Raw genomic sequence first — 17,811 nt, 5'->3', positions numbered from 1 at the left:
TAAGGCCGATAACTCAGAGACTCTTCGAGCCGAGGAAATAGCCATTAAAAACAGAACTTTCCAAGATAAAAGCTTGATATCAATGGAATGAAGGGGTTCAAACGGAACACCCTGTAAAACGTTAAGAACTAAGTTTAAGCTCCACGGTGGAGCAACAGTCTTAAACACAGGCTTAATTCTGGCCAAAGCCTGACAAAAGGCCTGAACGTCTGGAACGTCTGACAGACGTTTGTGTAAAAGGATGGACAGAGCTGAGATCTGTCCCTTTAAAGAACTTGCAGATAAACCCTTTTCTAAACCTTCTTGTAGAAAAGACAATATCCTAGGAATCCTAACCTTACTCCATGAGTAACTCTTGGATTCGCACCAGTGTAAGTATTTACGCCATATTTTATGGTAAATCTTCCTGGTAACAGGCTTCCTAGCCTGTATTAAGGTATTAATTACTGACTCAGAAAATCCCCGCTTTGATAAAATCAAACGTTCAATCTCCATGCAGTCAGCTTCAGAGAAATTAGATTTTGATGTTTGAAAGGACCCTGAATTAGAAGGTCCTGTCTCAGAGGCAGAGACCAAGGTGGACAGGATGACATGTCCACTAGATCTGCATACCAGGTCCTGCGTGGCCACACAGGCGCTATTAGAATCACCGATGCTCTCTCCTGTTTGATCCTGGCAATCAATCGAGGAAGCATCGGGAAGGGTGGAAACACATAAGCCATCTTGAAGGTCCAAGGTGCTGTCAGAGCATCTATCAGAACCGCTCCCGGGTCCCTGGACCTGGACCCGTAACAAGGAAGCTTGGCGTTCTGGCGAGACGCCATGAGATCCATATCTGGTTTGCCCCAATGCCGAAGTATTTGGGCAAAGACCTCCGGATGAAGTTCCCACTCCCCCGGATGAAAAGTCTGGCGACTTAGGAAATCCGCCTCCCAGTTCTCCACACCTGGAATGTGGATCGCTGATAGGTGGCAAGAATGAGACTCTGCCCAGAGAATTATCTTTGAGACTTCCATCATCGCTAGGGAACTCCTTGTCCCTCCTTGATGGTTGATGTAAGCCACAGTCGTGATGTTGTCCGACTGAAATCTGATGAACCTCAGAGTTGCTAGCTGAGGCCAAGCTAGAAGGGCATTGAATACTGCTCTTAATTCCAGAATGTTTATGGGAAGAAGACTCTCCTCCTGACTCCATGATCCCTGAGTCTTCAGGGAATTCCAGACAGCGCCCCAACCTAACAGGCTGGCGTCTGTTGTTACAATCGTCCAATCTGGTCTGCTGAAGGGCATCCCCTTGGACAGATGTGGCCGAGAGAGCCACCATAGAAGAGAATCTCTGGTCTCTGGATCCAGATTCAGCATAGGGGACAAATCTGAGTAATCCCCATTCCACTGACTTAGCATGCACAGTTGCAGTGGTCTGAGATGCAGGCGTGCAAAGGGAACTATGTCCATTGCCGCTACCATTAAACCGATTATCTCCATGCATTGAGCCACTGACGGGTGTGGAATCGAATGAAGGACACGGCAAGCATTTAGAAGTTTTGTTAACCTGTCCTCTGTCAGGTAAATTTTCATTTCTACCGAATCTATAAGAGTCCCTAAGAAAGGAACTCTTGTGAGTGGCAATAGAGAACTCTTTTCTTCGTTCACCTTCCACCCATGTGACCTTAGAAATGCCAGTACTAACTCTGTATGAGACTTGGCAGCTTCGAAACTTGACGCTTGTATCAGAATGTCGTCTAGGTATGGAGCTACCGATATTCCTCGCGGTCTTAGTACCGCCAGAAGAGAACCCAGAACCTTTGTGAAGATTCTTGGAGCAGTAGCTAACCCGAAGGGAAGAGCTACAAACTGGTAATGCCTGTCTAGGAAGGCAAACCTTAGGTACCGGTAATGATCCTTGTGAATTGGTATGTGAAGGTACGCATCCTTTAAATCCACTGTGGTCATGTACTGACCCTTTTGGATCATGGGTAAGATTGTCCGAATAGTTTCCATTTTGAACGATGGAACTCTTAGGAATTTGTTTAGGATCTTTAAATCCAAGATTGGTCTGAAGGTTCCTTCTTTCTTGGGAACCACAAACAGATTTGAGTAAAACCCTTGACCGTGTTCCGACCTCGGAACCAGGTGGATCACTCCCATTAGTAACAGATCTTGTACACAGCGTAGAAACGCCGCTTTCTTTGTCTGGTTTGTTGACAACCTTGAAAGATGAAATCTCCCTTTTGGAGGAGAAGCTTTGAAGTCCAGAAGATATCCCTGAGATATGATCTCTAACGCCCAGGTATCCTGGACATCTCTTGCCCAAGCCTGGGCGAAGAGAGAAAGTCTGCCCCCCCCTAGATCCGTTTCCGGATCGGGGGCCCTCTCTTCATGCTGTCTTAGGGGCAGCAGCAGGTTTTCTGGCCTGCTTGCCCATGTTCCAGGTCTGGTTAGGTTTCCAGCCCTGTCTGAAGCGAGCAACAGTTCCTTCCTGTTTTGGAGTGGAGGAAGTTGATGCCGCTCCTGCCTTGAAGTTGCGAAAGGCACGAAAATTAGACTGTCTAGCCCTTGGTTTGGCTCTGTCTTGAGGCAGGGCATGGCCCTTACCTCCAGTAATGTCAGCGATAATTTCTTTCAAACCGGGCCCAAATAAGGTCTGCCCCTTGAAAGGTATGTTAAGCAATTTAGATTTAGAAGTCACATCAGCTGACCAGGATTTAAGCCACAGCGCTCTGCGCGCCTGAATGGCGAATCCGGAGTTCTTAGCCGTAAGCTTAGTTAAATGAACTACGGCATCAGAAATAAATGAATTAGCTAGCTTAAGGACTCTAAGCTTGTCTGTAATCTCATCCAATGTAGCTGAGCTAATGGTCTCTTCCAAAGACTCAAACCAGAATGCCGCCGCAGCCGTGACAGGCGCAATGCATGCAAGGGGTTGCAATATAAAACCTTGTTGAACAAACATTTTCTTAAGGTAACCCGCTAACTTTTTATCCATTGGATCTGAAAAAGCACAGCTATCCTCCACCGGGATAGTGGTACGCTTAGCTAAAGTAGAAACTGCTCCCTCCACCTTAGGGACCGTCTGCCATAAGTCCCGTGTGGTGGCGTCTATTGGAAACATCTTTCTAAATATAGGAGGGGGTGAAAAAGGCACACCGGGTCTATCCAACTCCTTATTAACAATTTCTGTAAGCCTTTTAGGTATAGGGAAAACGTCAGTACACGTCGGTACCGCAAAATATCTATCCAGCCTACATATTTTCTCTGGGATTGCAACCGTGTTACAATCATTTAGAGCCGCTAATACCTCCCCCAGTAACACACGGAGGTTCTCAAGCTTAAATTTCAAATTTGAAATGTCTGAATCCAGTTTATTTGGATCAGATCCATCACCCACAGAATGAAGCTCTCCGTCTTCATTTTCTGCAAATTGTGACGCAGTATCAGACATGGCCCTAGTATTCTCAGCGTACTCTGTTCTCCCCCCAGAGTGGTCGCGTTTACCCCTAAGTTCTGGTAACTTAGATAAAACTTCAGTCATAACATTAGCCATGTCTTGCAAAGTGATTTGTAAAGGGCGCCCTGATGTACTTGGCGTCATAAAATCACGCACCTCCTGAGCGGGAGATGCAGGTACTGACACGTGAAGAGAGTTAGTCGGCATAACTTACCCCTCGTTGTCTGGTGAAATTTTCTTTAAATGTACAGATTGGCTTTTACTTAAAGTAGCATCAATGCAATTAGTACGCAAATTTCTATTGGGCTCCACATTGGCTCTAGAACATATAGCACAAAGAGATTCCTCTGTGTCAGACATGTTTAAACAAACTAGCAATTAGACTAGCAAGCTTGGAAAATACTTTTCAAATAAATTTGCAAGCAATATAAAAAACGTTACTGTGCCTTTAAGAAGCACACAAAACTGTCACAGTTGAAATAACAATGAACCGGATTAGTTATAGCAACAAAATTTTTACAGTAAATGCATAAATTTAGCAAAGGATTGCACCCACTAGCAAATGGATGATTAACCCCTTAATATCAAAACCGGATAACAATTAAAATGTATATACGATTTTTTCACAGTCAAAGCACAATCTCACAGGTCTGCTGTGAGTGATTACCTCCCTCAAACTAGATTTGGAGACCCCTGAGCTCTGTAGAGACGTCCTGGATCATGCAGGGAGAACAAGGAAGACTGTGATTGAATTTCTAGTGCGCAATAAAGCGCCAAAATAGGCCCCTCCCACACATAATACAACAGTGGGGAAGCTCAGTAAACTGATTTTATTCAAAAACAAACGAAAGCCATGTGGAAAATTAAGCCCATAAAATTTTATACCATGTACCTCAGAGAAAAAAACGATTAACATGCCAGTAAACGTTTTAAACATAAATTTAAGAAATGTTATTAAAAAGCCTGTTGCTAGTCGCTTTCACTGCAGAATAGGCTATAATTTATATGTATACAGTAGTTTCTTAGTGAAGTGCCATTCCCCAGAAATACTTCAGTGTAAATATACATACATATCAGCCTGATACCAGTTGCTACTACTGCATTTAAGGCTGCACTTACATTACATCGGTATTAGCAGTATTTTCTAGTCAATTCCATTCCATAGAAAATAATATACTGCAACATACCTCTTTGCAGGTGAACCCTGCCCGCTGTCCCCTGTTCTGAAGTTACCTCACTCCTCAGAAGGCCGAAAACAGCAAATGGATCTTAGTTACGTCCGCTAAGATCATACAGAAACTCAGGTAGATTCTTCCTCTAATACTGCCTGAGAAAAAACAACACACTCCGGTGCTGTTTAAAATAAACTTTTGATTGAAGAAATAAAAACTAAGTTTTAACAACCACAGTCCTCTCACACGTCCTATCTATTAGTTAGGTGCAAGAGAATGACTAGGTATGACGTAGAGGGGAGGAGCTATATAGCAGCTCTGCTTGGGTGATCCTCTTGCACTTCCTGTTAGGGAGGAGTTAATATCCCATAAGTAATGGATGACCCGTGGACTGACTACACTTAACAGGAGAAAAGTATATCTAGGTAAACCTTTTGCCAACGCTAAAGCTGTTGTTATTTTAAAGGAACATTATACCCAAATGTGGACGCACTTGAAAGTGATGCAGCATAGCTATAACAAGCTGACTAGAAAACTGACTAGCTCTATGTAAAAAAAGAAGATATTTACCTCAAAATGTCTCAAGTATTCACACCCCACTGTAAATCAGAATGCTAGTCCCAGGACTTGCAAGGGAGTGTGCATCTGACATGTGCAGGCACAGTCATGCTATTTCCCTATTCAGTTTAAGGAAGATTTTGGTGAAATCTCATGAGAATACAATAAAGAAATGCATGACCTCAGAACTGCTGATGCTAATTGGATATTGTCTTTTTTTCTTTTTGTTGTTGTTCAACTTGCAGCTGGAGACCAGCTAAAGTTTAACTGTTCACAGATCACTTACTCTGGTGAGCTGAAGATATTGTGAGGTAAAATATTTTCCTATTCCTTTAATTCTACTTAGGTTGAAGGTGAAGGTCCAAAAAAAGCTCAAGATTAATAAGTATGTTTGTCTTTCAGCTTGTTGTGCAACCTACATACCTGATATTCTGGGTACCCAATGCCTGAATCTTTATCACACAGGAATGTTATTAGTGAAGAACGAGGAGTTTGATTTCCATCATGATAGGGTGTTCCATCCTTGTAACTTAGTTTAATGATTCCATCATAATATGAGAGGAAGGCATTTGAATTTCCAAGATTCCAATACTCACTTTTACTGTAGAAAGTACAATATATATCTGTGGTCAATCTTTATGTTCACTGAACTTACACACACAAGTGCACACACGTTTTCCATCATTATTTTAACAAACTAAGAAATGTTTTACAGTTTTCTATTACTCTCACTCCCTCCTTTATCAATATATCCCTTTAACTCCTTTCTCATCCCACATGTTTTGGATTCCTCCATATTATCATCCCACTGTTTTTAATCTTTACTGCTTCGGCATGCACCAAATTGCACTATGCAACATTATATCAATAGTATTACAGCATTTAGGGCTGAATTACAAGCGGAGCGCTAACAGTTGGGCGCGGGCACAAAGGGGTTTATCGAGGGTGTTAGCGTGTGTCTGGTTTTTCGCTCGTATTACAAGTTAAAAGTAAACACGATCACTTGAGCGCAATTGAAGTTAATCCTCGTCAGGATAGTGCGTCCTCAAGGTTCTGGTTAACTGTTTTGCAAAACAAAACAAAAAGTGTCACAAAACAATCAAAAACACATTAAAAAAGTACAGTTACCTTCATAATAAAACCATCTAATAAAAATTATTTAAAAAAATATTACACAATAAAGTTATATATCTAGAATCTGTATAAATATATGTTTGTGCAAAAACCCATCAGACATATATAGCAATATGTATTTATGAATAAATAGAACATATTATTGTATGAGAAAAACATTGGTATGTGAAATAGATATTTTTATATCGGGTTAGCGCACTTGAGAATATGCAATTGGGTTTGTGTGCGAGAATGGTGTTATTTTGCTCCATTGATTTCTTATATGGGGGAATAGGTTATTGAGCGCAAGCAAAAACAGTTTACTTTCAACTTGTAACACGAGCGATACCCAACGCCCGCAAAAAGGTTGAGTTGTAATCAGGCCCTTAAAGGGACACTGAGCCCAAATTTTTTCTACCGTGATTCAGATAGAACATGCAATTTTAAGCAACTTTCTCATTTACTCCGATTATCAAATTTTCTTCATTCTCTTGGTAACTTTATTTGAAAAGCAAGAATGTAAGTTTAGATGTCGGCCCATTTTTGTCAACAACCTGGGTTGTTCTTGCTGATTGGTGGATAAATTCACCCACCAATAAACAAGTGCTGTCCAGCGTTTGAACCAAAAAATAGCTTAGATGCCTTCTTTTTCAAATAAAGATAGCAAGAGAACAAAGAAAATTTCATAATAGGAGTAAATTAGAAAGGTGCTGTCATGACCCAATCATTGCTGTGTCGCCGCGGCTCCCGGATCTCTCTCTGTATCCGCGCAACACCTTGCCTAGTAACGTGACGCAGCCTTCCTGTGTTACGCCCCCACGTCACTGGCCTTTAAATCCCCGGCGGGACTTCTCTCTGGTGCCCGTTTGTCGGATAGCGTTGCCTGCTTCCTGCTTCTTTTTGGGACCGTGAGTTTTTGCTCTTCTAATCTGCTTTAAAAGATAATTTGACCATTACCTGCCTGACTACTCTGCTGCCGAATCTCTTAAAGGGACATGAAACCCAAAAAATTGCTTTCATGATTCAGATAGAGAATACAATTTTAAACAACTTTCTAATTTACTTCTATTATCTAATTTTTTTCATTCTCTTGGTATCATTTGTTGACTGAGCACATTGGTGAGCCAATAATAATTGTTATATATCAGCAGCCACAAATCAGCAGCTAGAACCTAGGTTCTCTGCTGCTCCTGAGCTTACCTATATAAACCTTTCAGCAAAGGATAACAAGAGAAGGAAGCAGATTAAATAATATTAGTAAATTAAAAAAAGTTTCTGTACCTTGTACTCCCTCATCTCATCCAGAACCTGTTCCGTGACCCTGCATCATCTGTGAGTACACAGTTTCCTTTTCCTGCATACTAACCGTTTTTTCTTTCCCGAGTGGGTCACGTCCTGGTTCCTCTAAGTGTGCTAGCGTGTGTTTAAATTTTAACTCTAGCAGTTGGGTCTAATCCTGGACTGATTCAATACGGCTGACTTGCTTAAAATTGCATGCTCTATCTGAATCACAAAAGAAAAGATTTGGGTTCAGTATCCCTTTAATATGGTTCAAGCTGATCTGCACAAAAGCTTTTCTTGCTTTTAGAACTTTCTTACATGTATCATATGATATCAGGAGGCTTGTCAATCTAATATAGATGGGGTTTGCTCTATTAAATGAAATACCCTCAAGAAAAATCTAAAATGGCTTGTCATGTTTGTAAATTTTTCATATTTATTTTCCAGAGTAATTGATATATTATGCCTGGAATACAATGCTGCACAATTAGGTAAAATATATGAATCATTTACTGTCCGTTTAACAGTAGTAAAAACAATACTGCATTTCCATATCTTACCACCAACACCGCATTCAGTCATGCATTTGATCACTGTAAAAGTGTTTAGGCCTGGTTGTTTGTGCTACAGATAAATTCAGATTTACACAGAACCTGAAGTGAACCTTCAGTTGATGAAAGTAGTGCAGATAACGATGAGTATGTTTTCTGCACTACATTAGATTCAGGCAGCTTTGGACCATGTTGGAAACAAATAGGAGCCAGAACAGTTTGGTTCGCTTGGCTTTAATAGGTTACCCTGTTTTAATAGATTGTCTTCACAATGCTGTTGAGTACAAGGGGGTTGATTTATCAAGCTGCGGCGGACAGGGGTGCACATACACGCTCCTGTCTGCCACAGCTCGCCTCTGCCGGGCTAAATTCCGCATTGCACAAGACAATTGCTCACAGCCAATCACGCGCGGGCAGGAGCTGTCAATCTCCCCCGTCGGACGAGACCGGGGAGATTGAAATTTGCCACCTAATAGGTGGTGAAAGGTTAAGGAAGCAGCGGTCTGATGACTGCTGCTTGTTAAATACGGACTGCAGGTTCTCTTGTGAGAACCTGCAGTCGTACAGTGAAAAGCATAATACAAAGACAATGCAATAGCACTTGCCTGAATTTTAAATGAGCAGTATATATTTTTTCTGACAAATTTTAAAATGTACTTTAATTTGCTTTCTAAATGTGTGGCTGGGCATTTGCACATGGTCTAAGATCACCTATTCTGGAGCCTGTGAGAGTTGAGGGAGGGCGTACTAACTTGATACAACAGCAAACACTTACGATTTTGTCACTTGACATGCGCCAGAGTTTTCACCACATTGTGCTTCGTGAATGCTGCCACAAACATTGATAAAGAAGTCATAACCGTCACTAGAAAGATTGTAGCTTCCACTTTTCTTGGTCAAAGGTGACAGATCGAAAGAAAAACCTTAAACGTGAAAGGTTATATTAAATTAGTTTTACGTGCAAGTCTATACAATGAGGTTTTCTCCTATGTATTAACAAATGTAAATTTACTTGAAGGAACTTTCCAGCAACAGAGGCTGTTTTAGAGGCAAGGGTCGTTTGTTAAAAAGACATTAAACCCATTTTTTTTTTTCTTTCATGCTTCAGATATAGCATTACATTTAAATAACTTTATAATTTACTTCTAGTATCTAATTTGCTTTTCAAATAAAGATACCAAGAGAACAAAGCAAAATTGATAATATGAGTAAATTAGAAAGTTGCATGCTCTATTTAAATCATGAGAGAAAACAATGTTAGTTTCATATCCCTTTAATGTTCTTATTATTTGTTCAACAATCAGCAATGCACCACTGGGAGATAGCTGAAGACAACTGTTGAGCCAAAAAGAAATGTGTGTAACCACCAATCAGCAGCAAGCTCCCAGTAGAGCATTGATTAAGCTGAGTATATACACACAGTACATATGCTTTTCGACAAAGGATACTAATAGAAAAAAAGCAAATTAGATAGAAGTAAATTGGAAAGTTTTTTGTTTGTTTTTTAAAATTGCATGCTATATACGAATCATAAAACTCTAATTTTGACTTTACCATCTCTTTAATATAGGTCTATACCCTATACAAATTTATTAAAGGAACAGTCAAGTCAAAATTAAACTTTCATGATTCCAATAGGGCATTCAATTTCTTTCCTATGGCATGGAGAGTCTACGACGTCATTCCAATTACTAGTGGGATATTCAACTCCTGGCCAGCAGGAGGAGACAAAGAGCACCCCAGCAAAGCTGTTAAATGTAACTTCCCTTACCCATAATCCCTAGTCATTCTCATTGCCTCCGTCAATGAAGGATGTGCAAAGTTGGTGTCGGAAGAAATGTAATCCTTTTAGTAAGAGTAATGGTGGCTATTAGCAGTTAGAAAGCAGCAAGGTTGTCTTTGCTTTATTTCTAACATTATTGCTACCCCTTGTCAGAAAGCCAGGGTTGGTTACTCTGTTCTTTCTTTCTCTACAGGTCCCTGGCAGGGAACGGATGATTCTGTCAAACCTAAGAGTCGGTGAGAAGATTGAAGACTTCAAACAGTGAGTCCCTATATCTCTGTCCCCATGGCTAGTGGTTTAGGCATAATAGGGGTGAGGGACTTTTTATTTATATGCTGGGTACCCTCTAGTGAGGGTGGGCAATCAGGGAGGTAGATTTTGGCCTCAGACTTTATCACTTCTAGTGAAGTTTTTTATCCAGAATAGATTCACTCTCCCTTTTAAAATGTTTAGAGACAACCGAACGTTTCATTTAAGTAGGCTAACAGTTTCTATGCATTCTTTTTTAATATCTCCTTATGAAGACTACTTGTATGGGTTTAATTTTTATTATCCCTTTTTTCGGTTAGTTAGAGCTTTATTCAGCATGTACTGAGTGATGTTCTTTTATTTGACATCTCGAATGGCAGTTTAGTTGGCGCCATCCACCTCAGAGGGATTGCACTCAGTGCATCTGGGTTCTGGTCCAGTATTTGGTCGTCCTGCTTTCTGCAGTGCCGACAGTTTTTTGTGTTCTATTAAATACTTGTAATTTATTCTGCTTACATATAGCAGCAGTGCTGATTAAATATATTTTATTTTTAGGAGAAGTCTCTCTTTCCTAACCGTCAGTTAGATGCAAGTCAGCGGACAGTGCTGTAGCATAGCCAAAGCCATTGCGCTATCAATACTGTCTAATACCGTAAGTAAGATGTTAAATTGGGAGTTTAGTGTAGCGTTTTAACATATGCGCAATGTTTATATTCTACTCGCTTATGCATGTGAGAAGTTATTGCGCTTTATGCTCGTGCAGGCACCATCTTTTTCCTCCCGACAGTTGGCTGGTCGACTGTGTGCTTGTTTAAAAGCTTTTAGCGCCATATCCATTAGAAGCGCTTTCCCAAATTCTTATGCCAGGTCTCAGTGTGGAGACTTTCTTTTCCCCTGTGGGTGATTTATAATGCTTGTTAAAATAGGCTACTTTATATTGGTGGTCTTATAAGCCGATTTGTTCGCTGAGACTTAACAGTCTTATGTGTATATAAGTTAGTTAAGCCTCTATTAGGAAATGGAATACTTTTTTGTCAGTATTTTTACATGACATTTCGAGTCATTTACTGCCATCTTGTGGCAGTTTTTATGTATATGATCTGTCACATTTTAATTTAGATTTATTTTAGGTGTATTCATATGCATAGGAGTCTCTTCATATTAGGAGACTATCACGCTGTTGGTAGCATGAAGGATTTTGGCTACCTAGTGCCCTAAAATTTATTTTATATTGACTTTTCTCTGATACAGAGATTCCATGTATTAATCTCTCTAATATGAAGGCTTTTTTTCATATGCCCGTATCATATGTATTCCTTTAATTTTATGTAGACTTTTACCAACATGTATGTTATATTTTTCTATGTTTTTTAGTACAGCCATTTAATATGATATTTTTTCTCATATTGAGGCGACTAGTTTATATAGATGACATGTATGGTTTTCATGTATTTTTCTTCAATAAATCTCAGAGTCAGAGTATCTAGCTGAGATAGAATCAGCAGCCTAGGTCTCAGGATTGTTCCTAGGCATTGCTGTGTCCTTTCCAGTACTCAAGGGGGTCCTTTTAGTGGCCTTAGCTTTGAAGTTTGTTTGTTATCAAAGGGAGAAGACAGAACAGTTCTGTCTAGGCGTTGTTTCCTACTCATCTTCTAAATCTGAGCAGACATAGTCCTCATAGAGCCACACTTGGCTTTAAAGCAATCCAAGAAGTCTTCCGCCGAGTCTAATTCAGTACGAGCAATTCGCCCTGATTCAGTTTTCAAAACAACTCTGGGGGCGCAGGAAAAGAGAAACAGGCTGAGAAACAGGATCCCAGGTTCAGATCCAGGCACTGCCATGACACTGTCTATATGCTCAGAAGTAATTTCCTGCTGTCCAAAAGACCAATGGGTAGTGAAAGTTCTCTCCCAGGTTTTCAGTATAAGATCAAAATCTTGCCCTCCCAGGAGGAAGATGTTTCCTGTCAAGATTATCTACTTTCCAGGTGGAGAAAGAAACCTTCTTAAACTTTGTAAAGGTTTTTTCTTCTCTGGGGGTGACAGTTCCAGTTCACGATATGGAACAGAGTTAAAGTGAAGGTAAAGTTACCTCTAGTTCTATCAAGCATAGCATTAGGGATGCAAAATCAATATAAGTTTAATTCATCATTTTTAATATTGTTTCGTATAGATAAAGTTATCAGCTTTAGAATGGCTCTTACCATCCTCTAATACAACCCATACATAATAATTTTTTTTTGCTATCATGTGTTTTTATGCTCTAATTGAAATCTCGGCCATCCCTCCGCGTCATCCGCCCCTTTACTCCTCTACGCATGCTCTGTTTAATTACTTTACTGATTGATGATGACATGCGTCTTACTTCCAAGTAAGCATCCTTTCATACATCATCTGCTTGTTACGGAGTGCTTGGATACAGAGAGTATTCATTCAATACTATGTTACAATAGAAGCGCATTTTGAAATAGTGTTTGCCGGTGACCTGCGCAGTAGTTCGCAGCCTCGGCGATTAGCGCATGCGCAGTTAGATACTGCAGTGTGAACGCGCATTTCAGAGACAGAGAGCGGGCGGGAGAGCTGAAGTAGTCCGCAAGATAAAAAGACGGAAGTAGTGCTTGGGAGGAGTCGTGAGATAAGCGGTAGGGATTTTGAGATATAATTTTGATTGGAAAATATTGAAGTAAGCAGAAAAAAAACTGTATCGACTATATTAGTGACATATAGATAAATGCTAGGTTATCTTCAATAATGTCAAATTTTACCTTCACTTTAAGGTTGTTTCTCAAACTTTTTTTGTGGGCTGTGGACATATTATCCCAGGGTTACAAATAGAATTCAAATCTTACCCTCCAAAGGGGCAGATTTTTCGTGTCAAGACTTTCCTCAATCAGGTAAGAGGGAGGCCTTCTTATACTGTGGATTGGTCAAGGATTCTATTGAAATCTCTTTGTGGTTCCCAAAAAGGAGGGAGCTTTCCGTCCCATCCTAGACTCAAAATTCCTATTCAGATTCCTCAGGGTTTCGTCAGGAAATCCAAACTTCTTGCCTTTCTCTTCAGATTTATCGCATGGAAAAATATGGATCCATTATCAAGAGTCTCTCTAGTGGTGGATTTCACACGAACATCTGTCTTGGGGTACTTGCTTCTTGAGACCTTCCAGAGTAATTATGACTACGGACACCAGCCTGTTAGGCTGGGGAGCTGTTTGGGTTTCTCTGAAAGCTCAAGGCCTGTGGTCTCGCGAAGAGTCTTTCTTCCCATATAAATATTGGATGAGAGCAATCTTCAATGCCTTGACAGCTTGGCCTCAATTATCTTTAGTCTGGTTTATCAGATACCAGTTGAAAAACATCACCTCAATGGCTTACATCAACCACCAGGGAGGAATTCGGAGTTCCTTGGCCATGAAGGAGGTGACTCGCATTCTGCAGTTGGCGGAAGCTCACGATTGTCTCCTATCTGCTATCCACATTCCAGGAGTGGACTATTGGGAGGCAGATTTTCTGAGCAGACAGACCTTTCATCCCAGGGAGTGGACTCTCCATCCGGCAGTGTTCTCTCAGATAACCCTCAAGTGGGGGGTTCCAGAGTTGGATCTGATGGCGTCCCGCCAAGACACCCAGGTTCCAAAGTATGGTTCAATGTCAAGAGATTCTTAGGCTTTTCTGATAGATGCTCTAGCAGTTCCTTGGATGTTCTAGCGGACATGTCTCTTTCCTCCGTTTGTTCGTCTTCCATGAGTCATTGCTCGTATAAAAAAGGAGAGAACATTGGTAATCCTAATAGCTCCTGCATGGCCTCACAGGATTTGGTTTGCGGATCTAGTAAGGATGTCATCTCTACCTCCTTGGAGGTTACCCTTGAGGAAGGACCTTCTAATTCAGGGTTTTTTCCTCCATCCAAATCTGGATTCTCTAAAGCCGACTCCTTGGAGATTGAATGTCTAGTTCTGTCTTGGCATGGTTTTTCTGAAGCGGCCATTGATACTATGCTTCAGGCTCGCAAACATGTTACTCGCAAAATTTACCATAAGGTATGGTGTAAATATCTATATTGGTGCAAATGTAAGGGTTTCCCCTGAAGCCGGGTGAGGTTTCCCCGGATTTTGTCTTTTCTTCAAGGTGGCCTGGAGTAGGATTTTTCGGGCAGTACTCTGAAAGGTCCGATTTCTGCATTAGCTATCTTTTTGCACAAACGTCTGTCAGACTTACCAGTCTGTTCAGGCCCTGGTTAGAATCAGGCCTGTGTTTAATCCTTTTGCTCCTCCATGGAGCCTCAATCATGCTCTTAAAGTTTTGCAGCAGGCTCCGTTTGAGCCAATGCATGTTGTTGATATAAAATTATCTTGGAGGGTGTTGTTTCTCCTTGCTATTTTTTCATCTTGCAGAATTTCTAAACTTTCAGCTCTGCAGTGTGATTTCCCGTACCTTATTTTCATGCAGAGAAGGCCGTCCTTCGTACTAATTTGGGTTTTCTCCCTAAGGTGGTGTCGGATCGAAACATTAAATCGGGAAATTGTTGTTCCTTTTTGTCCTAATCCTTCTTCTCATAAGAAACGTCTTTTGCATAACATGGATATTGTGCACGCTCTAAGTTTTACTTACAAGCTACAAAAAAAATTCGGCAATCTTCAGCCCTGTTTGTTGTTTTCAATGGAAAACGTGAGGGTCAGAAGGCCACTTCTACTACTCTTTCTCTATGGTTGAGAAGTTTGATTTGTTTGAATTACTTGACTGCTGGACAGCAGCCTCCTAAGAGAATTTTGGCTAATTCCACTTTGGCTGTCTCCTCTTCTTGGGCTTTCAAAAATGAAGCTTCTGTGGAAAAGATTTGCAAGGCGGCAACATGGTCCTCTCTACATACTTTTTCCAAATTCTACAAATTTGATACTTTACTTCTTTAGGGAGAAAGGTTCTTCAAGTGGTGGTGCCTTCTGTTTAGGTCGTCCTGCCTTATTCTCCCTCCCTGTTCAATTTGTGTCCTCTAGTTTGGGTATTGGGTCTCACTAGTAATTGGAATAACGTTGTGGACTCTCCATGTCATAGGACAGAAAACAAAAATGTATGCACCTGATAAATTTCTTTCTTTCTGGATATGGAGAGTCCACGACCCTGCACTCTTTTTAATTATAATTCAACAGTTTTCTTTTTTAAGACACGATGAGTCCACGGATCATAATTACTAATGGGATATTCACCTCCTGGTCAGCAGGAGGCGGCAAAGAGCACCACAGCAGAGCTGTTAAATAGCTCCTCCCTTCCCTCCCACTCCAGTCATTCTCTTTGCCTACGTTAGTGATAGAATGTGGTAAAGTGAGGTGTTAGAAAAGATTCTTCAATCAAGAGTTTATTATTTTTAAAGTAGTGCAAGATTGTGCTGCTTTGTCCTGGGGTTTAGCCGTAGTCCATATCAGTCTCTTCAGTAGAGCTTTGGTGGCTTTAGAGCAATGGGAACTTGTGGGACATAATTCTCACTGCGCCTCCCATATCTTCATGCTGCCCTGTTTGTGAAAGTCTGAGGGAGAAAAATACTCAGTACTTTTTATTTCCACAGGCCAATGTGAGGGAGAGGACTTCACAAGCAGGGTGAGCTGCCTTACTGCCAGGCAGATTCTAAGGTAAGTGCTAATTTTCATTTCTGGGGTATATACACAGAAAGATTGGCACTTTATTCATACATGGACACAAGAGGACATTATCCCTAGTAGGGATAGGTCATAGGGCAGTTTATGCAGGCACTGGGGATGTGGAGAAATGGCTTTTATATTTTTATTTGGGGCATACAGTTTATATCAGTATACATCTACTTCCATATTTATACTTGATGACCGTTTATAACTCCCAACGGCTTTTTTTTTTTTGTTCAAACAGCTGACCGGGAATGCTTGGGGGCTCTTATTTGCTAAGGTATTTGCCGCCCGGGAAGTTTATTGAGTACGCCCACGGTGGGCGGAGTTAAAGTGCGCCATTTTCTCAGCGCTTATCTGATGCAGAGAGCGATGGTGGGTCTTCTCTGCTGCGTTAGGTCACGCAGCAGAGAGGCTTCACATTCTAATTTTTTAGCCTTTATATAGAACCGGATGGGTATTATGTTAATTTCTTCGACAACTACTTAGTCTCCCATCCGGTGGCAAGCAGATACCTCAGCAGGAATTAGCTGAGGTATGGGGATATGTAGGTCAAATGTAAAGACGTTACATGTTACACATTTTAATTTTTTGGCATAAATAAAGCAGTTGATATTATTTTTAAATGACACAGTAACATTAAAATTTGCTGATCAAACTGTGAATACAGATGGTTCAGGAGGCCCTTCAACATGTAAATTAACATAGGGATTTTAATGAAATAGATGTTATGTAGAGTTAGCACGTTGCTTTTAACATTTAAAGGCACAGTAACTCTAGTTAGAATATTACATTTATTGGATTAAAATGTGAATATAAGCTGTTGGTTCCGGTGGAGGAGGAGCTACACAGCTGCAGCTTAGCTCGTCTCTCCAGTCTCCTGGACATTGGCGGTGTTCTCTTTGCGCCAGCCCCTGGTCTGCGGCTTCCCCTTGGACAGTTACAAGAACCACTCCGGAACCCTTAACAGTGGCACACCACCCCACTGTTGGACCCTAATCATCAGCTACCTGGCCTTTAGATAACATCTTTACAACTCACTGATGTTATTACAAAGCTAAAGATGTTTCTCGCTACATGTGGCTTTATTATGCTGGATTGCCTCTACTACAAACAAGCCTAACTTCCTTGGCTGCTTTTTCTTTCCGGAGCCGAGACACCCTCATCGGACCCTGGTCCTCCCCCTTCCCTGCACTGGCCATCCCTGACAGCCTAGCGTGAAAGTTTGTGCTCCAAATTACCTCTCAGTGGCTGCCCTCTCTGCCGGTCCTATCGGCTAGGATTCGTCCCTCTCCCTCCCCCACCGGTGCTGCGCGGGAGGGAGCTGGGCCCGGTCTGGGAGCATGGACCTGGAGTACAGCTCGTTCCTCTGCTGTTCGGCCGCCCGGCACCACTCACTCCCCCCCCCCCCCCCCCCCCACCGGTGCTGCATGGGGGGAGCTGAGCGCGGTCTTCGGCTGGAGAGCCGTCTCAGGAGTGTCTGGTGCGGCTTCTGGGCCAAAATCGCCTGATAACGATCTGGTGACCATCACGGAGGCTGGCCGATGGCTGGATACCATAGGAGGGGGTGAGTTTGCCAGTCAAGCTGGAGATACATTGTATGTGGAAGCAGTTGCCGAGTGCAGCAAGGGGCTAGAGAACAGCCATAGGATGTACTTTAATCTATGTAAATCCATTTATTGGAACTAACAAGGGCCTGAGTGTGAAGGCGAGGGACACTCTTTATATTTTCTAAGTTATACGGGCATAAACTTTGTGTTCTCCCCTTGCCCTTTAATTACTGACGACATTCTACAAGCTCTCCATCCACGGTTCTGCAGTAAACCCCTTGTGAAATACTTCAGACTGAGCAATGTTTTATTTAAAAATTTGATTCTACAAGAATAAGACTCTGGGACATTATAAAATACACTGAAGAGGCTGTTTTTTCTTCTTTTTTCTTTACCTATCTGTTCTTCTAACAGGGTTGCCATATTGTCATATCTTTTTTTTTTCTTTTCTTTACTGCAAAAGGAAACTCTTTAATAA

The 17,811-nt window shown here is 41.4% G+C and overlaps 1 protein-coding gene across 1 annotated transcript in view; it reads right to left on the bottom strand.

The window, feature by feature from the left end:
- Positions 1-17,811, bottom strand: part of IGF2R (insulin like growth factor 2 receptor) — a gene marked incomplete in the record, with an annotated part of 598,770 nt that overhangs the window by 364,521 nt on the left and 216,438 nt on the right. The window contains 2 exon segments of the mRNA XM_053711175.1: positions 5,601-5,778; positions 8,898-9,045. Coding sequence (XP_053567150.1) covers positions 5,601-5,778; positions 8,898-9,045 — 326 coding nt within the window.

Source organism: Bombina bombina, chromosome 4 (assembly GCF_027579735.1).
Source record: "Bombina bombina isolate aBomBom1 chromosome 4, aBomBom1.pri, whole genome shotgun sequence".
NCBI lineage: Eukaryota > Metazoa > Chordata > Amphibia > Anura > Bombinatoridae > Bombina > Bombina bombina.
The sequence above is the reverse complement of the archived record's forward strand: the minus strand, read 5'-3'. Positions and strand labels throughout refer to the sequence as shown.